We start from the raw sequence: 26,232 nt of genomic DNA on the forward strand, positions 1-26,232 counted from the left end.
AAACACTACAATCACCACTAAATTATTAGTAACTTTAAAAAAAAAACCTAGTGACCTTTTGTGTCTTTTCTTAGTTTGGCAATTCTAACTTGCATTTTCAAATAAAAAGATTTAAAATTACTAAATGCTTAATTACTCACATGAAGAACTATAGAATTCCGGAGCAACCAAATTATGATATAAATCTTACTAATCTATTATATTTTAAATTTTGGATTAATAAAAGAATATTTTTTCCTACAAGAAACAAGAAAGTAGATTTAAAGCACTTGCTTTCTAAAATCTTAAAGGAATTATATCTGAATATTTCTAAGAGGAACTTTCTGCTAATAGTCTCAACAAAGAAATTAATTTTCAATTACTTTGCCAGTAAGTGTCTGTGATTAAAATGAATATTTTTTTTATCTTTAAGCATACCACTTTATAATTCTCACATGACAAAAGAGATGTTAAAATAAACCAAACAAGGAATAGCCAGATTCTGCTTTTATATTAAACATACCTGATCTTCATAACCTTCAATTTTTACTGGAGTAAACTGGTCCAAGTTGTACTGTGCAAATGCACTAAAAAAGAAAATGGTCAATTATTTAAAATTATGTACTTAATGCTTTATTAAAATGAGTTAAACAATTCGCCTGTCAATAAAATTCTCCTGCACTGTACATGGCAAGATTAATATAATTATAGTTCTTTATTATTAATCTTATACTAACTATAAATATATTATAGATATGGCTATTTTAAAAACTGCTGTCCAGTTTTCAATGTAAAACCCTGAAAATAAAGATTAGCTATCTATAATATATATATATATATATATACTTATTCAAGTACTGTATATATTTCAAAAACCAGGAAATAAGCTATGTACTGTGAACATCAGCACAAAAGGGCTTACAGTTAATTAAAAGAGATAATGGATGAACATAATAGTAACACAAAGTAGAAAGTACCATAAGAGGACCAATAATGCACTGTAAAGTGGTGTGTGTAGTTTTAATTATATTCTATTAATGCAAGAGTAAGAAGACAATTGGGACAATGTCGCAATTGATGTGATACTGAGAAATGGGCTTGAATAACTGGGTATGCTCTGTTTTGCAGATATTGGAGGGATGGGTAAGAAAAGAGTATTTCAATTAGTGGGACCAGTATGAGCAAAATGCCTAGAAGCCAATCAGGTTCAACATCACAGGATTTTTCAACATCACAGAAAGCGCCAAGCTGAGAGCACTAGGCACACAGTAGGAGTTTGAAGTGAAGGGCCAATAGATATGGAATAATTATGTGGAAAGCAAAGCAGTATCCCAAAATTTTTTTGAGAAAGGAAAACATAGAAGTACTTCTGAAGATTAATTTGGCAGCAGTGTGTATGATCTATTGGGCAATAGAGCAACTACAGCGGAGAGAGTCATTAGGTTGTCCCAGACATCCAGAGTCTAAGCTAGGAAATGTTGACAAACTGGATTCAAGAGAAAAGCCTCTCTCCTCTCTCATACAAAGAAAGAATAATACATTATCAGAAAATTTTGCTATATTTAGGAAAAATTCACAGTGTCAAAAATTATCCAAAAAATGATACAAAGATCATACTCATTCTATTAAATCTATAACCCCACCCAATATAAGATACTGAGAACTTTAAAATTTAGGAATACATCTCTAAACTTAATCTACTCAAAAGTTTTTTTTTAGCCAGATATTAACTATAATAGTTCCTAAGCCTCCCCTAGAAAGAAATGTTTAACTGAGCAAAGTATTATTGAAGAGTTAACAAGAGAACAGTAAATATAAAAATAGCAAACCAGAATTAAATTAGTACCTGTCAAATACCTGATATTGCATGTTCAAATAAGATGGGGGTAAATATAGAAGTGCACAGAGAAGGAGGGAGAAAGAAGTTATTCACTTTATTTTCTTAATTCACTAAAACTGTATTTTCCTAAGAATAGCCTCAATGTAGCTAGGCTATTGGCAATTATTGCCCATTAACATCAAACCCCATCAACCTCTAACTTGGGGTGAGTAGATAAAGGAAGAAAAGTGAAACTAGTATTAGAAACAATGAATATTGTTTTTTTTTTTTTTTTTTTTTTTGGGTGCTGGGGATCGAACCCAGGGCCTTGTGCTTACAAGGCAAGCACTCTACTGATTGAGCTATCTCCCCAGCCCCGAAACAATGAATATTAAATAGGTAGAATTTTATCTTACAAGCATAAAGTAAATTAAATGATGACAATTATGCTATAGTGCAAAATACACGCCCTAATCTAGTAGTCAGATTTCTGGGTTTTGTTCCAATCCTACCACTAGCTAAAATGGGCCCCACTCATCTGTAACAGCAATGGTTTAGACGAGATAACTTCCAAAGTCTCTCTGTTGAGAAAACTCCCTCTGTGTACCCATTCATCATTTACTCAGTAGTCCCTAAAACAATGCAAATATTTACTGAGGTCTTATTACTATGTGCTAAGCACTACTAGACAGTGACAACAAAGGTCTCCCTGCTCTTCCTATAGTTTACACCCTTTACTATTATTCATCAGATCACATCTGATACGTTCCCTCAGTTTAGCTACTTCATTTTTCTTATTCAATATTAAAATCTTGCTTTAAAACATCTTTAAATAAAACTTTAAAGTTTCTTCATTTTAGCTCTAAAAGTTTTTGATACGCCTCTATTATTATATTTTATTTTATTTTATTTTACTTGGACTGTTATTAGGCATATCTGACTTTGGAAAATCTCTAAAAGGCTTATTTATCATCACAGTGAAGTCTGGCATTCTTTTGTCTTTGAATAAAAGGCTATTTCGGGGTATTTCAAAGTGTTCTACATTTGACAGCAGTAAGTCTAATTTTACTTTGAAACACACAGAGTTTGTGCCCTTTAGTATAGATGTTAGAATCACTCTAAAGAATAACAGCCTTGTTTCCTCACAAAAAGATAAAGAGAGGGAAAAGGAAAAAAGATTAAAAGAGACAAAAGTCCAGAGATGATGCCATTAGGATTAAAATTGCCTGATTCTTTGAATCGTGCAAAAATTCAGTAAACATTTATATGTTAGGACTATTTTCAGTATTTATAGATGAACAAAGCAAACTGCCAAACCTCACAGATCTTGTTATCTATTAGGGTCAAACACAATAAAAGTTAAATATACATAAAACTAAGGCAATTACCATTTCGAAAATAATTTTACCCCATTTTATAAATGTCAAAATGTAGCATTAATCGATTATATAAGACACTGTCAAGCACACATGAATTCAGAATTTAATGTTACAATTTAGCCTCGAAGTCTCTTTGTGATAATAAATATTTCTCTTAGATTCCAGTACATACATATTGCATACGTTTGAACTTGATGTACAAATATCTATGTCAGAGATTATGCTTAAAAATCACTTTTAAAAGATCTTTTCTTTCCCCAAGTCACTTTCGTTATGTTAATATAATATAAAATACTTACTGGGCTGCTCCTTCCCTGAGAAGATTATCATTATTAAGCAGTAACCGAACATCTATAAAACAAACATTGTTTTCTATATTATTATGTTTTGTTTGAAGACTGTAAGGAATGCAGATAGTTTTAGTTATGTATTAACATCTCCCCCAAATAGAAAGCAAGATCAAAATATTACTGTAATGATCAAAATATCCACAAAATACACACCATGGTACTTTAACAAAATAAAAGATTTTGCTTAGGGAATAGAATAAGGAATTAAATAGAAATACACCCAATTTTGTACCCTTAATAGTTGATACAGGCAGACTGGAATGTATGGTCAAAGAACCAAAGTAGAGGTATACTAGAAAGATGGTGTGATAAGATCTGCAAGAAAGACAGGACTATGTCTCTTAGTTTGACAACACAATCATCAGTTTAAAATGAATTTTCTCTACAAAAAAAAAAAAAAAAAAGTAACTGGGCATGGTGGCGCATGCCTGTAATCCTAGCTGCTTGGGAGGCTGGGGCAGGAGGATCCAGAGTTCAAAGCCAGCCTCGGCAAAAACAAGGCACTAAGCAACTTAGTGAGACTCTGTCTCTAAATTAAAAAATACAAAATAGGGCTGGGGATGTGGTTCAGTGGACAAGTGCCCCCGAGTTCAATCCTCAGTACAAAAAAAAAAAAAAAAAAAAAAAGATTAAATAAGTAACAGTTTGTGACCAGAGTCCAGATAGTTATTTTTGTTCTTTGATAGCTAATTTTCAAGGAACAAATGAATAACTATACTTTCTTTGACTTAATGATTTTGCTTTAACTGACTGTTAAGTCAGTCCTAATTTTAGATTCAACTCTTACTATATAGACATTTGGCTTTTAATTATTAAAATACAAATTCAAAAATAATATTTTTAAGAAAATTCAAGCACTTTGTAAAACAAGAAAGAAATATTACACATGGTTTCACCAAAAACAAAACAAAACAAAACAAACAAAAAACCCCTCTATTCTAGTCTTGGTCTATTTTCTTTCATTATTTTTCTCAAGTACTCGGCTATTACATAGTTGCTATTTTAAAGTACATAATACAATGTATCCTAATTTTTTCATTAGATGAAAACACAAAGAAATAACATTTTACATTAAGAAACTGGTTAAATATAAGGTGAACAGACTATAGCTCTTATTCACATTGTAAAACTGGGTAGCCACTTAGATGCTGCATAAAAAACTGTTTTAAAATACAGACATTGACAATTATGTATATTCTTATCCCAAAAAGCAAACTGAGAAGTTCTATTACATATGATTTTTATGTTCAATATTTTAAATATAACACTTTACAAGTGGTATCTCATGATAGTTATGTTTTCCAATTTCAATGAGAAAATAAAAGTAGAATCTATTTGATCCAGTTAGTTCTACTTTGAAAAAAGAATAGAGCATGCTTTTATTTTAAGGAGAGTAGTGGAAGAAAGATAAAAGCTAAGAATTCAGATGAAATAAAATAAAATAAAATATTACTCTTAAGGAATTAGGCTATAGTTCTAAGTCAGGCTACACATTAGAGCCATACTGTGGTGGATGGGAGGCTTTAAAAAAAATAAATAAATAAAAATAATAATAATAAAATAAAGATTTTGGAGCCCAAGCCCAGACCTACCAATCAGTATTTGAGACTGAAGGAAGACCAGAAATCTATCTTTCAATCATTCCAAAGTAACCAGCCTAGGAAATAGCATTTGGGAATTAAACTGATAAGTTTCATCATTATCTACTGAAGTCTCCTCTGCTTAGGTGCAAATTTGGCCTGTAACTTCAACTCAGGTGCAGAATGTTTAAAAATGAAGCTGGAGAGTCATGTGTAAATTCACCTTTAAGATATGGTGAAAAGGCAAAAAAAGCATACACAGAAAGCATTTATATAAAGTAGGAATAACAACTGTACTGGCGGTAACTTCCTCTTTTAACTGCTTAAGTAAAGTTTTGAGGGCTGGAGATGTGCCTCAATGGTACAACACTTGCCTAGCTCATGCAAAGCCTTGGATTTGATCTCTAGCATTGCAGAAAAAGAGTAAAAAGGAAAAAAAGTTTTGTAAGGAGATCTCTATAGGTCATTATATTGATGATTTTTACAACCTTTTCATCCTTACTGCTAAAGAACAGCTGCTATCACAGTCTTTACAGCAACCAGGAGAATATATAGCATTTTAAATTTCTGGTCCATGGGTAAATATGAAAATGCTTGCTAATGAGGTCTAAAGAAAGGAATACTGTGAAATGATTTATAATATACAATTTAAATAACAAATGCTTTGGACACATGCCGACATCTTCTATGCATGATGAAAATGGCTTCTCCCCCTTTTTACTGGCTGTTTGTATTGTTCTAATAGGTTTTTCTTAAAAGAGATACAAAAGTGTACTTCATAATTTTAAAAAAGTTAAAATGAAATTCTATTCTTTCTTTCTTAAATGGTTTATTTAAGAAACACCTACTCCATGTGTTCACAGTTTTATTTAAAACGATTTACAAAAAAAGATGCTCCTTTCCCAGAATAAGGTTATATTCTACTTGGAAACTAGTAAAAAAGTTTATTTTATTCTTTAAAAAGGGTTAATTTGTTCAAACAGAATTATCACATATATCATATGTACGTTATATCTAGCCATTACAAAATTCAGATTAACAAAAATTTTCATCATAAACCAGAAAACAGACTTTTCTACACTCTCTTTAGCTTATATTGGTGGTTATGATTTTCTTTAAAAAAGCAAGTGCTTAAAAAAAGATAGAAAAATGAGCACTTTTATAATATATCAAGCTTTAGTGTTACAAATTAAACACTCACCATTAAAAACCTCATTAAATTCTCCAGGAGGGGCATGAATGATGAATTTTGCTGCTATACGTACCTAAAAAAAAGTGAAGATATAAATATACCACAGCACACATCTCTGTTAAAATAACTGAAATCATGCAAAATTACACTTCAAAATTTTATTGAAAATGACTTAAGATTTTAAATGGTGATACTTCTCTACTCAAACACTTTAAAGGTAGTTTCCTATTACTATTTTAATTATCTAATATAAATACAACACAGGTTGAATGTAGATAAAAAAATGAAGTTAAGAATTAAAAGTTGCAACAGATAAACATTTTCTTACAGTTCTTTTTATTTTTTTAAACTAAAGTGAAAAAAATAAGAAAATCCTTATGTGTGAAACTAAAGAAATATGACACACCCATGGGTCTATAAAATCACAAATTCATGAAAACTACAGAAAGCAAGCAGGGAAGGTGTAAGTTCAAAAAGTTTAATATGAGAACTGACTAGTTCTTAGGAAATTGTAATTCAATGATACAGGCCTATTTTAAAAGAATAAAGCCAATTTTGACAGTTTAAACCTTACTGAAAAATGTTTCTTGAGATGTTAAAAGACATGCCAACATTACAGTTTAGTGAAGGAGCTTATTATATAAAGCACTGTTAAGGAGTAAAATCAAGGCAATTAGAACAGCTAAAACAATTTTGAAAAAGAACAAAACTGAGAACCACAGTACAATCATCAAGATAGTGTGGGATTAACAAAAAAAGAGACAATCAATATTAAAGTATTCGAAGTCCAAAAATGCGCACATCTATATGCAGTGAAATGATTGCTGACAAAGGTGGAAAAGCAATTTACCGGAGGAAGGACACATTTTCAACAAATGATATTGGAATACTTAGATACTTATAAGCAGAAGAAAAAGAAACTAGCTGTGCGAGGTGGCCCATGCCTGTAATCCCAGCAGCTTGGGAGGCTGAAGCAGGAGGATCCAGAGTTCAAAGCCAGCCTCAGCTAATAAGCAACTCAGTGAAACCGTGTCTCTACATAAAATATGAAATAGCACTGGGGATGTGGCTCAGTGGTCGAGTGCCCCTGAATTCAATTCCCAGTACCAAAAAAAGAAAAAGAAACTCAACCTAAACTTCACACTTTCTACAAAAATTAAATCTAAATGGATCATTGTTCTAAATGTAAAATAGAACCTGAAGAAAATCTTTAATTTAATCTTGGTAAAAAATATTTTTTAGACATGATACCAAAATTGTGCTCTATTAAAACAACTGATAGGCTAGATTCATTAAAATTAAAAACTTTTGCTCTATCAATGTCTTGCTCTATTAAAAGAATGAAAGAAAACGTAAACTGAAAACAAAACAAGTACAGGTATGGCATTCCTAATCTGAAAATCTGAAATTTTTTGAATGCTGACATGATGTTCAAATTTTTGGATTTTGATATTTCTGATTAGGGATGTTTAATCATGAAAGTTTATGCAAATGTTCCAAAATCCAAAAAGATATAGAAAGGAGGGGAGGGGAGTAAAGGGAAGGAGAGAGGAGGGAAGAAATGAAATGATACCAAAATGCTTCTGGGTCCCAAACATTTCAGATAAAGAAGACTCAACATGGTATCAGTCAATTACATATCAAATAAAAGGACTTGAATCAAAACATGTAAAGTAGTCTTAAGACTTAACAGTAAGAAAATAATAAGCAAAAGACTTGAAAAAATTCTTTACAAAAGAGGATATACATAAGACAGGTAAGTGTACCCAAAACATGCTCAATATCATTTGTCATTAGGTAAATTAATAATGAAATCGACCACTATGTATAAAAGAGAATGGCTAAAATAAAAAAAGTGATAACACCAAGTGCTAATGACAATGATAACCAACTGGAACTCAATACATTACTATGGAAAGGCAAATCTGTACAACCAGTGTGAAAACACTTTGGATATTTTTTATAAAGTAAGCACATACCATAAGACACAATGATCAATCCCACTCTAAGTATCTTCCCTACAGAATTAAAAACTCATATTCACACCAAAACCCATTCACAATTGCTCAAATGGGTAAATGTAATCAATTAATTGATATATCTACACAATGGAATACTACTTAGCAATAAGAGGGAACTAGTAATACTTATGACATCTTGAATGTATTTCAAAAGCATTATGTTGAGTGAAATAAACTAATCTCAAAAGCTTATATAGTCATAGTACAGGATTCCATTTTTATAATAATTTCAAATAAACAATATTACAGACACTTCTCAACTTAGAATAGGTCCATACTGACCTAAAGAAATAAATGGGGTATACCTCCAATAAACTCATTTTGGATTGCACTTTTTGTGGAAGAGCATACACCATAAGTGATTATAAAGTAATTTATTTAGGGGATAAAAGGTATATTTCAAATAATATCATAAATATTGGTAAACTATATGAGCACTGAGAAAAAATAATTTCTGCCTAGCAGTTATCTGAGATAACACTAGAGTATTAGAAAAGTATTACTCAAACTTTTTTTTGGTACTTTTTCTTACTGAATTTTAAAAAACAACAACAAAAAAAGAGCTTTCTACAATTGATGCAACAAACTAACGAAAGTAAAACTAACCTATAGAATAGGTCCATACTGACCTAAAGAAATAAATGAGCAAATAGGGGAAACAGAAAGTTCTTCATTACAGCAGAATGCCAACTAACAAATGTAGAAGGAATGCACGAATAAGAAAATCACTTGAGTAAACCACCTTAGAAATTTTGGTAGGCAAAAATCAATGGATGCCAAAATTTGTAGGTAAAAGTATAAAACAACAGGATATTTACATGATTTGTAAGCATCTCTCAATGTGATAATTACAAAGGAATAAATAATATTTTTATATTGAGGAAAGGTACCACAAACACACCTTTACCAAATAATCAAAGGTTTCAACAGTCATAAAAAAAAATAGACATTATTTGCCTTCTGAGAGGATACATGGAGAACACATCACTTCTGTGAAACTCCTGCCGAAAATTCACAGGCAGAATCTAATCAGGAAACATCAAACAAACCAAAATGAGAGGCAGTCTACAAATAACTAGTCTGATCTCCTCAAAAGAGTTAAGATAAACAATGCTGAAAAACTTCCAGATTAAAGACCAGAGACATCAACAAAATTCAATGAGATTCTGGTTTGGGTCCTATAAAAGAAGAAGAAAAGAGAAAGAAAAGAAAAAGAAAAAGAAAAGAAAAGGAAAGAAAAGAGAAGAAAAAAAGAATGAAAGGAAGGAAGAAAAAAGATATTAGTAATTAGAGTGACATTTGGTGAAACTGAATAGGATCTACAGATTTAAAAAGTATTGTTTAAATGTATAAATTCTCAAGTTTGATAATTGTCCTGTAGTTATATAAAACAATGAAGTATTTAGAGACTGAGGAAAAACATTTCTTCTTCACAGAGGTTGCATAGGTTTTCTCCTTAAATTTTTCTAATTTTAAACATGTGGATAAATAAAACATTCTAGTTAAAAAAAAAAATACTTGCCCTCCCTCATTTGACTTAAAAAGAAAAGAATCTCATACATTCAGCACTATTTTCAAAATGTGTTACTTTTTTTTTTTTCGGGTGCTGGGGATCGAACCCAGGGCCTTGTGCTTACAAGGCAAGCACTCTACCAACTGAGCTATCTCCCCAGCCCCAAAATGTGTTACTTTTTTTCAGTCAAGGATATGAAAGGCACATTACTACATTTTAATAAATTTCAAAAAATCTTTCTGAAAACCATCTAAAGAATTTAGTGGTCATCATTCAGGTAGCAATTCTAGAATGTTTCTTCCTCAAGTAAGTTCTATTTCAAGTATATGAGCAGAAGAGATATTAAAGGAGAGGTTCTATCACAGCATTTAGTAGAGGTTTTGGTTAACACTAAGAAAATATCAATGTAAACAAAGTGAAAGAAAATTAATATTTTATTTATCTCTATCAACTTATTTAAAAGTTTTCACCAGTTACCTCAGTAAGTAATGAATAGTTCATATTTATGCACAAAGATTCTAGTGAGGTTATTTAGGCATTGTTGTGATTCTCAATGAGCCATGGTCTCTATAAAACCAAGCCAGGAAACTTTGAATTAGCGGATTCTAATTATTTGAGTTCAGGTTAATTAAAATACGATCCTATCACTTTTGTTTAAAACTATTTCAGCTAATTCAAGATTCTGGAGACTTAGAAACAAATGGTTTTCATATATAGAGTATATAATAATGACTTCATGCACAGACTTTAATGAGACAAATGGGTGATTTTTTTTGATATTTCATTTATGGTTAAATATGTTTAACTTAATTTCCTTTTTTAAAAATTGGCTAATTTTCTGGTCTTTCTGCTTCCAGATTCCTCAGAGTTTATCAATGATTTAGTCTGGGAAGAAAAAGAAATCCAGAGAGGGAGAATACAGTGTCATATCTCAGGGTTTAGTCTGGTGCCTTGCAAATAGCAAACTCTCAAAACACAAGCTCCCTTGGAGACAGGTCCCCTGTTGCTTCTGTCCCATATTCAGCAGTTAGTAGTTAGTGACCATGTGTTGCAAAAAACAGTATTTCAATGAAATGAACCTTCTTAGAGTTATGGCTACTGGAATTCTGTATGCAGACTGTTCATTTTCAAAAAACCTACATTGCAAAGTACAAACCCTTATACTGATTATAAAGCAGCATCATAGCATAATGGTTTAGAGTAGGATCCCTGGAATCAGACTGACCGGGATGGGTTTTCAACTCTACTACTCATTAGCTACATGACCTTGCATGAATAAATAAAATTAGCTACTACTGTTGTCAGTAAAAGTAGTAGATAGTAAATTCAGTTGCATGTTAGCTTCTTTGTGCCCTACAGTGACACGGGTGTAGCTTACGTCCATGCTTCTACAAAGTTTGCAGGGTTTTCACTTCCCATATACCAATATTCCTTTCCCTTCCACTTGACCTGCTCACCTCAAACACCAGTGACCAGTGTTTTCTCGTCAAACACAGTAGAAAAAGCTGAACTCCTAGCTACATGGTAACTATGTGCAACTAAAATTTAGATTTTTATCTAAATCAAAGCAAAATTTTAATTTTTTTAACTTCAAAAACCTCAATTTTATTAACTGAACCTAGGGTCTCCAATTTTTAAAGAGGTAAACTAACGGAGATGAAATGCATCATTACTTCTTAATTAAAAAAAAAAAAAAACCTGGTTCTGTTAGATTAAAAAATTACCTACAAGTAATCTTTGACATAGCTATTATTATTATTATTAATTTATGGAAGTGGAAACAGTGATCCACAATTGGGATTTACATGAAGTCTTCAGATAAAGTCCAGGGATTTTTACATAGCTGCCTCTCAACACAAAACTTTTTTATGATGATTCAGAAGACAGGCTGGGGACAAATTTTTGGGTAATCTCACTTGTTTCCATTGCTTATATTACCACCACAGGATAGCTCTCAAATCTGTATCTCCTTTTGCAGTCTCTCAGGACCAAGATCCATCTTCCTAACTATAATTTAACAATTAGAAATCTTCATTCCAAGTACCTCAAAGATATCTTACATGGTTCACCCAAATCTAGTCCTTTCTGTTCTTGAAATTACTGACACCACCTAAAAATCACTGCACATTTCCCCCTCTCTCCCACAGTCAATCAATGAATATTTCTTGCTTGTCAAATCCAATTCCCTTTTCTCACTCCATTCCATTCACATTCAGCCACTCTCTTCTCATACTTCTCTGAAATTCACTTTCCACTTTCCCTACAGACTGATATTTTTTTAATGCAAAGTCTGATGCTCCTTCCCCTGCTTAAAAATCATTCAATGGTTCCCCACTGCCAGCAAGATGATGTCCTTTGTACATACAAGGCTCTTCCAAAGCTATAAAATCTGTTAACAGTACAAGCTCTTAAGTAAGACTACATGGGTTCAAACTACAGCTGCTCCACTGCCTACTACATGTATACCTTAATCAAACAAAACTATTTCCTGTCTTACAGAAAATGAAATAACATACTTAGAAAAGTACTTAACACAGAGTAAGCACTTGAACAATAACTATTGCCTCTTTTTTCTTTCTGCCATTTTCTAGCTCCTACAATCTATCCACTCTTTCCCACGTATACACAGTAGGAGAACCTTACCAGTTTCTCAGACAAGGTCTCTTGTTTCTCACACCTCCATACCACTTCATGTATATGATGTGGTCACCTTTTATCTACTGTGATAAAACTGCACACAGCAGCAAAATATCTTAACCTTTGCAAATTATCAGAAAAAATGGTCATAAAGAAAAGGAATATTAAAAACATCTCAATATATCATTTTTATAGTAATATTGGTGATACTTTTGATAAGAGTATTACTGAGACCTATGGTCTAGGGCCTAAAATTAAGACCCTTTATATGTCTTGAATAGCAAGTTCCCCTTTTTGCTCTGCTTCCACAGATAAGTTCCCTAAGCCAAACAAGCTCCTTATCACAGGGAACAGACAAAGTTCCTGCTTATCCCTCAGGAGCTGGCTTCTGCCGGTCCAGTGAATTACTCAAACCAATCAAAACCTCCCTTGGGAACCAGGGGTCACTCCACCATCTTGCTACTACAAAGTGTGCTTCCCACAGCCCATTTTTTCACTCTTTCCAAGTGCAACGCCTATGTGACCCAGCATAGTTCTGTGTCCCCTTCTACTGAGCTTTTTTAAGTGTATGTTATTAATAAACTGCTGTCACTCTCCTTAGCAGGAAATGGAATCCTCATCAAAGTGGCTATATAGAAAGCTGTCTTAAAAAAAAAAAAAAAAACCAACAATTTTTTTTTTTTTAATTTAAAAAAGAGGAAAAGATGAAAGTACAAAAATCAGAGAATACAGTTGAGAGCAGTGAGTGGCACATGCCTGTAATTCCAGCAACTCTGGAGGCTGAGGCAGGAAGATTGCAAGTTTGAGGCAAGCCTCAGCAACTCAGTGAGACACTGTATCAAAATAAAAAATCAAAAGGGAAGGGAGATATATATAGCTCAGTGGTAAAGCACCCATGGGTTTTATCCCCAGTACCCAAAACAAAACAAAATGACAATAAATGCAGACGACCACATATATATATATGTGATATATATATATATCACAAAAAAAAAAAGCTATCTGAAACCATTAAATTTGGAGGCAAACAGCCTTGTACTCTCCATCAGTTCGAAGGTATACTACATGGGAAATACGTATACTAAAAATGAAGGTATATCTTAAATTTGAATGCAGCCAGGTATTGTATTTTATCTGAGAATGCTACCTACAAAGTTCTGTAATGTCCACATGTTGGACATCATTACACACAGTTATCTCCTGTGATCAAGGAAGGAGACATTAGGGTAGGAATTTCCCAAATAAGGATGCCTGTCAGAGTCACCTGGAAAGCTTTAGGAAAAAAACACATTCCCAAGCTCCATTCCAAACCTACCAAATCAATCTCCCAGAACTAGGATCTAAAAATCTATACTTTGAAAAATCTCCCTAGGTGATTCTGATGGGAGACCAGATACTGCACTCATACCCTATAAGGGATTATATACGGAAAATTTGAGGTGTTTGGTCTTACAGAGAAAGAAATCACAGTTTTCACTTGGTTCTCAAGGAATGTCACACTAAAAGGACATTTACTGCCTTACAAACTGGTAGTAAAGTTAAAGGAGCTATTATGCATTTTTCCACTTCAACTATTCTCAGAATTATTTGAAGTTGTTTCCCACAACTCTAAAAATTGCCTATGCCTTGTTGAGTTACAAGTAAACTAAGAATAGAAAAAAACTTTTTTGAACTTTTGCTATTTAAAGAGTTTATGACCAAGTGATTGCTACTGCATGTATATGTTATGGACTAATCTATTTTAATATGAGTAAACTTAAGAGTGGTAATGTGTCTTGTAAGTTTTCCTTAACGAATTTTCCATTATAATTCTTTTTGAATGGTAATTAAAAACAGAGCCCACAGCACTTAACCTAAATCTAGGTCATCTATTGAATTCAACATCAATTCTTCTTTAAAGATGTTTCATCACTTATTTAAAACATTTAGAAAGTAGGCTGAAATGAGAAAAAAAAGATTATATAAATTATTCTTTTCTTCAATTTTTTTCTCTCCTTTGAATCATTTCCCTCAGGGAGGAGACACCCCTAAATTTTCAGTCTTTAAAAAAAAAAATCCTTAAAATGAGATAGGAAAACAAAGTAATAAAACCCAGTCTTTCTCTTTGTTTCACTACCCAAATTTTTCAAGAATAATTTGTACTTTAGTCAACATTTATTGAGCACCTAATACAGTGTGACTCAACCCCACATTGCATATCCAAATAGTCAAGTCATCTGGGAAATCATTGTCATTTTTTTTTTTTTACAAAAAAATACACTTATAGCCTCACCCCTGAATGGAGCCTGTGTGTCTATGTTTGTAGATAAAATCTCCAGTTGATTCACTGTGCAGCCAGAATTGAAAATATCTAATCTAACATATGCTAGGAACTATATTGGAATTACAGAGATGAGTAAGACACAGGGCCTACCTTTGAAGAACACAGGAAATAAAAACATGGGTTAAGTCTATTATAATCACTAAATGGTCTAACAAAGGTATGTACAAACTGCTAAGGGAGCAGAGACAGGTCTGGATACAAAAGAAGACCTGGGAAGTCTTTGGGTCTGGGTACATAAGGGTGAGTAGTTTACAATGCAGACAACTATGAGAGGTCACTTCTGAAAGAGGGAAAACAAACATACTTTTCATTTATAGACCCTGGTTTGGGTTTTCTCCTTCCTTACTCCAAAGCCTGGTAAAACTATTCTCTTGAATGCCACTGATGTCCCTTAGTCCACCACTTACAGAGTAGGTCTTATCTATACCAGTTTTCCCATCCATAATGTGGAAAAAACAAGGTTATTCTGACAATTAAGAGCATATTTGCTAAAGTTCCTGGCATGGAGTGGATAAAATTTGTTTCTTGTCTCCTCTTAATTCCAAAGGCTTTTTTCAATCTCATAGTCTTTCTGGGCACTGCTCCTTCTTGAAAGTCTCTCCGCAAATTCTGACATGAGCACCTACTCTTATGCTGAATATGCAACATTTCTACTTCAAGGGCCACTCTTACCCTTTTGGTCTCCCTTCTCCTCTGATTCCTCAAAGTCAGGTCATGTCGAATTCTAACCCAAAAGTCTGAAACTGAAATGCTCAAAAATGTGAACTTAGACATGCCACAAGTAAGATTCCACACCATGAAATTCTATTTCAAGCACAAAATTAAAAATTGAAATAACATTACCTTCAGGTTATGTGTATAAGATGTATATAAAACACACATGAATTTCATGTTTAGATTTGGGTTCCATCCCCAAGATATCTCATTATATACATGCAGTATACCAAAATCCAAAAAAACTGAAATCTGAACCACTTGAGGTCCTAGGCATTACTAATAAGGGACATTCAACCTGTATTTGGTAAATAAATGAATGTGGAGGTAAGTTATTTCCACTGATTTTTCAACAGAAACACTGTGAACTAAAATGTGCAACAAAAGTTCTCAGTCATTAAATTCATAGTTGGAAATGTCATGAGCAAGAATGTAAAGATTTTTCATCTAACATTCAATATAAAATCTTTGAAACTTTTATACACCAAATCTATGAATGTTGTTTTTATTGGTCCCCCCACTTCCCAGTATTGGGGATTAAAACTAGGGCTTCTTGATTGCTAGGCAAGCACTCTACCACTGCCCCTTTTTATTTTTGAGACAGGGTCTCTCTACATTGCCCAGGCTAACCTTGAAGTTGTGATTCTCTTGCCTCAGCCTCTCAAGTAGGTAGGATTATACATATGCACCACTATGCCAGGCTCTATGGTATTTTTGGAAACTTTTGGAAAAGTGGTCTTTAGAAAATGAAGATCTTATTTTCTTTGATATGGATAATTCTCCTGCAATAAATTATTACTTTAGGGAACTGATTAGGCTTTTGGGACAAGACTAAAAAACCTAGATCAGGTTTTGCTATGGGGTTTTTCAATCTTAATTAGTTTGCATTCTGCTCCAAGCATTTTTATATCTGCATTATTACACTAAAATGCAATATCCCATCTATGGAGTTAATCTTTATTTGATGTAAAAATGATTCCCAAATGCACTGAAATGTACTATGAATTTGCCTTAATGTACAAAATCTGAAAAATTCACTAATGTTATGGTTGCCATCAAGTTCCTGTCTACAGTAGGAACTGGTGAAATAAAAATTCTTCTACAGAAGGAAATTATGAATAAATACATTCTAAATTAATAGCACATGGTTGAGTTTACTTTTTGGTTAATAGGAATACTACTAATTTTACATTAATTATGATGAAATATAAAGGCAGCCTATATTGTTTTTACAAACACCAAGTTTCTGAAGACAGTTGTATTTGTATAGTGAAGGAAAAGTATATCAACTTCCTATAAAGAATATTTATCATTTGAATCCTGGCCAATATCACCTGTATCTCAAAGAGCACCAGGAATTTCTTTAAATCTTTAAATTCTATAGCACTATGTAGGAAGGAAAAATTTAGGTACAAAGATTTTTCCTTTGAAAACCATTATATACTATTACCACTTTTGAATAAAATTTACCATCTCCCCCCTCCCCCTTTCTGGTAGTAGGGCTGAACCAGGGATGCTTTACCACTGAGCTACATCTCCAGTTTCGTTACCTTTTTTTTTTTTTTTTTTAAATTTTGAGACAGGTTCTTGCTAAATTACTTAAGACCTTGATAAATTGCTGAGGCTGGCTTTGAACTTGTGATCCTCTTGCCACTGGGATTACAGGCATGTGCCACTACGCCTAGCTCCTTCACTCTTAATTCTATGAAATCCATGGTTTCTTTATTCATTTACTTACTCATTGAACCATTCTACTTTACATGCTAAATAATGAGAGATGCTAAAGATGACATTATTTCTGTACTTAAGAAAAGGGGAAAAAAGACAACTATTACGTAAAATTGTATTTAACAGTAATGATGTGTTATAGAGTTCAGAAAAGAGATTAAATGGGCCATGTGACCTAAGCTAAATCCTGAGGGTTGAGCGAAATGTTCATCTTTCAAAAACAGGGGACAGAGCTGGGAGCAGGACCAACATTCAAAGGGAATGAGAAGTCAGGATCAGAGGAAAACATCTACCACTTATTAATGCGCTTCCAACACGCCAGGAAACATTTATAAGTACAGTTTAATGGAGAAGGCATTTATTATTATTATGCCCTCAAATTTCAGAGGAAACAGGCTGACAATTAAATAATTTACCCAAGCTGCTACAAATGGACCAGTGTGTAGGTCTCTGAATTCATTGCATGATTAAATAACAGTATGTATTGAGAATGTCAGAACAATTGAGATTAGAATGGAATACAAAGCCATTAATACTATTTCAAGAATTGAGCTTTCTGGTAAAGGAATGGAGGATCTATCCACTAAAATTTTGAGAGAATCAATATATTAAAGTACAGTTTAAATACAGTTAGCTTAGGGGTTTAGTATAGAAACTGTAATTAAAAACCTAACAATAGCAAATATAAGAGAAAGGAAAGTAAAGATGTGACACATGTCTAACTCCCCTTTTCCTCCTTTATTTCTTCCTTTACTGTAGTCATATTGTCACAGAACAGGTGCAATCAATTTCCATTCTGTGTGCACAATGGAGTATTGTCACCAAACAAGTTAATAATCTGGTCAACTGATAGGTAGTAAACCAAGTATTAAACCAAATGAAGTAACTTTTCAAGCAAGAAATGATTTGCATAAGACATGTTTTTTACAATGAAGTGACAAAATGCAGATTATAAAGTATAAGACAAACAAAAAGTTAAAATAAGGCTGAAATTTAAAGTTCTAGATGATTGGAACAATAGAAATAAAGAAATAAAGAGAAAAATGATTAGGAAGAGATAGATTTCTGCTTTCCATTGAGCAGAGGAAAAAAGAAGGAAGGGTATAATTTATTTTTAGGTATGCTCCATTTCAAAACATCTAGTTAACCATCTCCTGTGAACATGACCAGCACATAAAAATGTGAGACCAGTGCTCAGGAGAGGAGTTAGAGCTAGGGCTAAGTACCCTTTGCAAAGGTATAATAGTTGAAGCTATGGGAGTGAATTATTTGGGGGAAGTGGATAGGGAAAGGAAGAAAAAAAAAAAAAAAAAAGGAATATCTTTCCCATCAATAACTGTCTACCTTCTGGAAAGTCTGGGAATGGTTCTTTTCATTTGAGCCTTATACCAAAATTTCATTTTATTTCAAATTCACAAAAATGCTTTACCCTACAATATGACTGACTCAAAAATGGAAAATGTGAATTGCTTTTGGCCTAGAGTTTTTATTATAATGTAAAAAAAAAATCTGTGGGACATACTACAACAAATTAATGGCTTTAAAGAACTTCATTGTGCTTCTTCAGCTAAAGTTATTTCCTATTAATCCAGTGTCCAAAGGAGAAAAGTTTGTTAAATTTCATAGTGGTTATCCTCAAAAAGCATTGCATGTCATTTTAAAAAGCCAAGCTATTATTCTAGGTTAATTCCTAAAATACTTTCCACCATAGGGCATACATGGAACTATATTAGTAGCATAAAACACTTAAATGTATTAAACAACAATAAACTAGCACACTAATGTAAAGTATTTTAAAATTTTATTTAAAAAAAGAACTGTTTTTTTTTCCAAATAAGCTGTCAACAAATTAAAAACCAACATATAAACCCAGAATAATTCTAAAATCAACGTTGCTTAAGGAAGCATGTCATAAGAACAAGAACCTTAGATGCAGACAAATTTGGGTTTAAATTTCATCTCTGCCACTTACTAGCTAGGTGTCCTTGGGTGAATTACTTAAAAGTTTCTGAAACCTGATTTTAAAAAGTTAAGTAACAAATGTATCTGTCTAACTGAGCCAGGCATATACATGATGGTACCACACACATCTTAACAGCTTCTTTCCTTACATCTGTAATCTATAATGGAAATTTCAAAAGTTTATTTTTTTAAAATTACAAACAAGATGGCATGAAGAGTAACACAATTTAAGTATTAGTTCAAAAATATCACCTCTAAATCTTCTCCATTTCTGATCCTAAACCTAACATCCTCTTCCCAAAAGATTAAATACCCAGATAACAAAAGCGACAAGAATGTTAAAATTTCACTTTACTGGTTACTTGAATTTAACCCAAACTTAGTGTTTTTCTTAAATTAGAGAATATAGTGATAAAATCTATGTCAAATATCTATATTCTTATAAAACTTCAAAGAAAAATAATTCAATTTAGAATTTTCATTCATTTGTTCATAGAACATTATATTAGTAGAAAAACTTAAGGACACCCCTCTTCATGAATCTTAGTGCCTTAAGTGCCAGATAATACAGAATCTTATCTCATTTTGAAAAAAACTTATTTTAGGCCTCAACACGCAGATCTATATTAACCCCCATGCTGAATACACCCTCCTCAGGTCTCTGACACTTGAGTTACTAATAAGCACTTAAAAACCTTAGGGGGAAAAAATGACACTCTCTTTTTAAAACTTTTTAGTATGTGTATGTGTGTGCCCACTCATGTACATTTTCAGCTATCAACTTGTGGCTCTTTACCAATATTACATATGTGAATACTGCCAAGCGACTTGGGGACATAGGGATCTATCTACCTGCTGAGTCTGTGGATTATAGAGAATCATGGAGCACAGAAGGAAAAAAAAAAAAAAAAAAAAAAAAGACAGACTTCCAAAAATGAAGATGAGGCACGACTTCTACACGTTTACATCAGGGAGGAAACAGAACTTTACATTTAGGTGCAAGAATACAGAATATAAAAACAGAGGACTCCAACTGAAAATATCCTTAGGCGTACACTGGCATTTCCTACCACCATAATAACTGTATATGTTTCCTACATGACTGTATACTGTTTCCGAACTTAAAACATGAAGCACTGTTATATTAAGAGTTTGGACATTTCCAAAACTGTAATTACCATGTTCATAAGTCAGTTACTTCTAAGTCTGAAAAAACGTCAAGGTCCTTTTCAGGAAATACTCAAAATCTGCAGAATTCCATCCTATCCACCTCCCGGGAATGGAACCTTCAAAGTTGTCAAAGGAAACCGGCAAATAAGAGAGAACTACTTCAATAGTAAGATTTCTAATTTTAAATGTCTCAGAACTTGAGTCGCTTATCTGGTTCCAATGCTGTCACTTCATCTAACATACAGTAAAAAGAACTGCACCATCTCCCCTCTTTAGAAGTCCTGTAAGACCGAGTGCTGCTACCAAATCGGCCCCCAGGGGGGCAGCTGCCATCCTGGGCAGAAAACAGCTATTGGTGGTGGGGGGCGGGGGGTCTCTACGTGAACAACTAATGCCTTCCAGGGAACATGGGAGCTGCAAAGCTTACAGCAAAAGCCAAAAAAGAAAAAAAAAAAAAGGCGGCCGTGTTGGGGGTGGGGAGAGGTAGAGACCTCCACGCAAAAGGAAACACCCTAGAGAATCAGGAAAGGAAGCACTTCTTTTTGGGGAGGGGAAGGCGGCGGCAGAAGTGAAGGTCTGCTTCTTAAGCGATTTTCCCCCTCGCCCGGGCCACACTCCCAGGCCAGGCCGCCGGGCTGAGCACTGCCCTTGGGCCGCTCCGGGCCAGGTCACGGCCCCTCTGCGGTCCCCAGTCTCCAGCGCAGGACCCGGGGCGGGAGAGGGTCCCTGCGGCCGCCGCCCGCGCCCCCGCCCCCGCCCGCCGCGCAGGCCCGCGGCCGCCCGCTCGCTCCCGCTTCCTATTTTCGGAGCACACACCCTACAAGGAGAGGAGCTAGCAGGCCTGAAAGAGACCTGCCCCCGCGCGGGGCCTCGGGTGACTGACAGGGGCAGGCACTCGGGCGCGACGAGGGGGGAGGAAGGGCACCGAGCGCACAGCCCGACGGCCAGTGCCCTTCTCTGGCGACCAGACTCCGGGCCCACATGCCGCGGCGCCGCTGGCTTCACCGGATCCGCTCCGCCGCCCCCGCAGCTCTTACCTTCTCCTCATCAGACAACTGCTCCTCCAGATCCGCCATCTTCCTTCTGGCGACAAACCGTGGCGGCGGCGGCAGCGGCCACCTGACTTCCCCCTTTCCGTGTGGTCCTCCGCGCCGCGCGCCCCCGCCAAGGGAGGGGCCCGTCGCCCAGGCCGCCGCGCACGCGCCCAGGGAGCCCCGCCTCCACCGCCCGGCCTTCGGGGACGGCGCGGCTGTGCGGTGCGCGTGCGCGGCGCCTCGGAGGCCAGGAGGGGGCGGCGTCTGCTACCCGCCTGCTGCAGCTCCTGAGCATCAGGAGTAGGGTTCTCTCTCCACTGATGACCAGATGGACCCAGTCTGTGACGAGTACATTCTGAGCCCTTGATTATGTTCCCACCAAGGCCTGAACTCTGCCAGCTGATATGTGAAAAACTGCACCAATTTAAAATATTTTTAAATATAGGAAAAATACTCAGTTTTCATTAAAATATGCACATAGACAACCTTGTCCATAATTGGAAGATTGCTCTTGATACATTCATTTATTCATCCGACAAATACTTATTGGTCTTTTATTATGTACCCATCACTGAGTTACTCTCTGGGGGTATACAATTTTGAAAACAAAAAACAGAAATTATAACGAAGCTCACTGTATTCATTAAACAAACATATTGAGCACTTAGGGAAGACATTGTACTATTGCAGGGAAATACAATATAATGTTAAACATAGATTCTACTCTCCTGAATCAGCTTGCCAGATTATATATAGGGCACCTAAGAAATGTTGGATTGCACACAACCAATTAATACTTTAAAGTGTATTTTCCATGAAGCATTTGAGATATACTATAACATTGTTATCATTTCAAATTTTACTAGCTGTCCTTTATTTGCTAAGTCTGACAACCACAACTGAAGCCTGAAGTTTACAAGAGGCTAAAGATGTAGTCAAAATTGTACATATGAATCAACTGGAAATTGTGTTCAAGTGAAGTTGTTAATTCAGTAGACTTTGGATGGGACTGAAGAATCTGCATTTCTTTTTTGGGTGGGGGTACCAGGGATTGAACTCAGGGGTGCTCTACCACTGAGCCACGTCCCCAGCCCCATTTTGTATTTTATTAGAGATAAGGCAATTCCTTGAGTTGCTTAGTACCTCCCTTTTGCTGAGGTTGGCTTTGAACTTGAGATCCTCCTGCCTCAGACTCCAAAGCCGCTGGGATTATAGGTGTCCACTACTGTGCCCAGTTGAGAATCTGCATTTCTAACAAGCTCCCAGGTGACATCAATACTACTGATCTGGAGACCACACTTTAAGAAGCAAGATTTTAGATAGGAGTTAAGACTTTATTCAGTAGAAAATGAGAAACTGTTGAAAACATTTGAACAGTGATATGACTTTATCAGAAATATGTCCAGCAATATGAATCCAACAGCTGCATATAATTGACATGTTAGAATACCTTAAAGAGTTCAAATAACTATTCAGGTGCAAGACAGTATTATTAAGTAATTTCCAGAGTATTCATTTGGAGAAAGAACAAGAAGAGGAAGCCTGCTGACCCATGCAGGAAAAATCAGATATTCTGTTGAAGTTAGATGTTGTGAAGAAGACTTGAAAGATAATAAACCACACTGCTCAAGGGTCACACTGGATATAAATCAATAACACATTTACTCTTTTATAGTTTACAAGTCATTGCTTCATTGATTTCTCATTGTAAACTCATGAAGATACTTACCAATATTATCATACCCATTTTGCAGAAGAAAAACTGAGGTTAAATAATTTGTCCAGTGCTATAAAACTTCTAAGAGATTGATCTGGGACTGGAACATTTCATTCTATATCCCATATTCTTTCCCCTGCAAGATTTTCTTTCTCCCTCTTTAAAGTCTAGGTACTCTCCACCAAATAAAACTTCTTTTTTTAATTTTAACAGACTGCATTTTGATTCAATGTACACAAATGGGGTACAACTTTTCCTTTCTATGGTTGTGCATGATGTAGATTCATACCATTTGTGTAATCATACATGTACATAAGGTAATGATGTCTGTCTCCTTCCACCATCTTTCATACCCCCGCCCCCCAAATAAAACTTTAATGAAGGTGATTTCTCTGCCATCCCATCAATTCAGTTTACAATACCTGCTGCATCAATTCCTGGATTTTAGGGTTTTCCCCCTAATTATATTTTTCTCTTTTACTCAGTGACACCTAATGTGTTACCGTATAATATATACAGTGAGTACTCAGTAAAAGTTGTTGCTTGATTAACTAGCTGCTCTCTATCTCTAAAACCCTTACCCAAATCTGGTAATGTTTTGCAATAATTTGAATCATAGATGTTTATAAATGTAACCTTGGTGATACTTTACATATGATTCCCACAGTGATACAAACAGCAATTATGTTTAATTTCTGATAATCCTTTCAGTAACCTCCCAATACCACCCTCTTGATATAATTAAAAGGAATTATAGAATTTACATAACCTGGAAAGATTTCAAGCAGTCACATAAAATAGTTATAAATACTGAAATGATCATCATATGACTGCAAGGAGAAATATACTTGTATTCTTGATAATCAGTTATTTTAAAATGAAAAAGTGAAAAAACAAAAGTTCTTTTACACACAATTCTACCTAAGTGAGAATTACTACCCTTATTCAATTTCCAGACTTACCTTCCTTCTACTTATTAGTGGTATGATCTTGGATTATTTTTTTTTTTTTAGATTCTTTTCTTTTTTCTGAATTTTGTTGTCATTTTGTTCTTTGGTAGTGTTTCTTTTTAATTTACAAGTATGCATCTCAATCTATTTTCCTGTGCATGTGCTCTAAGTTCTCAACTACATTTGAAACTTGTCAAGATCAGAGGTTACCTAATTTCATTAAATTTTTTTGCACATACCAGGCAAGCACTCCACCATTGCGCTATACCCCAGGCCTTGGATTTTGTAGAATCACAGTCCTAAGGTACATCTAGTTCAAGCCTCTCATTTTACTTGTAAATGGAGTCTTAGATAAATGTCTTGGTAACAATTGAACATCTAGCTGATATTATTTAAAAACCCAAACGCATGCGTCAGTGAAGCACAGAAAGCTATTTATGCATCGTACTGTCTCATGCCTCTGTTAGAGTTCTTTCTGGAATACTTTATTTTTGGACAGTACTGCAATTAAATCCAGGGGCTGGTACATCCTAAGCAAGTGCTCCAAGTGCTCTATCACTGCGTTATATCCCCAGCCCTTTTTTGTTTTATTTTGAAACAGGCCTCACTAAGTCACCCAGGCTGGCATGGAACTTACAATCCTCCTGCCTCAGCCTCTTGAATAGCTAGTTCTAGAGGCACGCACCACTGTGATTACAGACATGCACCACCATGTCCCAACCTCTTTCTGGAATGTTCTTTGGCACCTATCTGTTCTTCAAATTCTGTACAGTCACATCATTTTCTTTGAAACTCTCATTAAGTTCTCTAGCTAGAGCTAGTAATTTTTTCTTCAAGATTCCCATAGAAACATTTTCATTGATTTTTGTCATGTACCCTAGTGATGAGGCATACAGATTTTATGGTCAATAAGTCCTGTGTTCTGATCTTTGTTCAGCTCCAGCTAACCTTAGGTGATTTATTCTGGAAACTTCTGTCTCTTCATCTGTACATTGGGGATAATGGTACCTCCCTCATAGGGATGTTGTAAGGATTTAATGAGATCATGCAGGCAAAGTGCTTAGCACCCAGCACAGGCATTAGTAAAGGTCTCAATAAATGTTAGCTATTATCATCTTATTATAATACCAATCTGCTTTTGGAGGACATGGCCTATCTCTTAATTAGCTGTCTGGCGAATACAGTGTTTGGCACAAAAGTGCTTAGAAAAGGCTTTGTTGGAATACATACTGATTGACTCTTTCATTTCACATACATAATTGGGAACTGAAAAATTGAGCTAATCATCCATATGGGAGTTTAGAGATTGTCCTAAAATGTAGCTTGGGGACCCTAGAATAGGAGAGCAAGCAATTTTCCTGGAAACTCCAAAATCATACAAATAACTCCTACTCCTTATAACTCCATATACAGTCCCACTTAAATATCTCTCTAATTGAATTTTTACTGTGTAATTGGTTTGTACCTGTAAATTCTAGGCTGCAGCATCTTTACACAATTGACATACCAGAGGTGGGTAGTGTCCAAGGTGGCCCTTTAGGGTGAGACTAGAAAATACCATTGTTTGTATTTATTTCCATTTAATTATTTGGATTTTTTGTTACAAAATATGTAGAGTAGGAAAAAAGCATAGTGTACCCCTTCCAGACCCAATTCCCTTTCATTCTTGCCTTGAGTAACCATTAAACTGAATCTCGTGCTTATTATTCACATGTGTGCTAGTTCTTTTTCAATTCAGGGACCTTCCTTTTTCTCTTTTATATCCATCAAATGTGGCATTCAGTTTAAAATACATCTATAAAATGCAAATTTATGATTTTTATATAAGTTTTGTAAACAATATGAATAGAAGACATTAGACAAATTACTGGCAAAAAAAAAAAAAAAAAAAAAACCAGACAAACAAAAACCCACTTCCCTCTTTAGCAATGTAAATCATGGGACATAAATGAAAAGACATGACCTGGACGGCAACACCTTGCACAGATATGCTGGTAGGAAGTGAAAAAATAGGAATATCTTTAATTCTTACCCATAATATCGGATAATAATTTTAGCTCTTATTTGGATTCAGTAATAGCATTGTGGCAGCAAAACAAGATTATCATCTGTCTTTTCTCAAGCTACACCAACCTCCAGTAAAATTCAATTTCTCTAGCTGAGG

At 34.6% G+C, this 26,232-nt stretch overlaps 1 protein-coding gene across 1 annotated transcript in view; it reads right to left on the reverse strand.

Annotated features, from left to right (window-relative positions):
- Capza2 (capping actin protein of muscle Z-line subunit alpha 2) overlaps positions 1-21,599 on the reverse strand; it is a 40,698-nt gene extending 19,099 nt beyond the window's left edge. The window contains exons 1-4 of the mRNA XM_047560386.1: positions 21,405-21,599; positions 6,309-6,372; positions 3,477-3,528; positions 503-566 (exon numbers count right to left, since the gene is read on the reverse strand). Coding sequence (XP_047416342.1) covers positions 503-566; positions 3,477-3,528; positions 6,309-6,372; positions 21,405-21,443 — 219 coding nt within the window. The 5' untranslated portion in view covers positions 21,444-21,599. The remainder of the gene's footprint in view (positions 1-502; positions 567-3,476; positions 3,529-6,308; positions 6,373-21,404) is intronic.
- Between the last annotated feature and the right edge of the window lie 4,633 nt (positions 21,600-26,232).

Source organism: Sciurus carolinensis, chromosome 8, assembly GCF_902686445.1.
Source record: "Sciurus carolinensis chromosome 8, mSciCar1.2, whole genome shotgun sequence".
In the NCBI taxonomy this organism is placed as follows: Eukaryota; Metazoa; Chordata; class Mammalia; order Rodentia; family Sciuridae; genus Sciurus; species Sciurus carolinensis.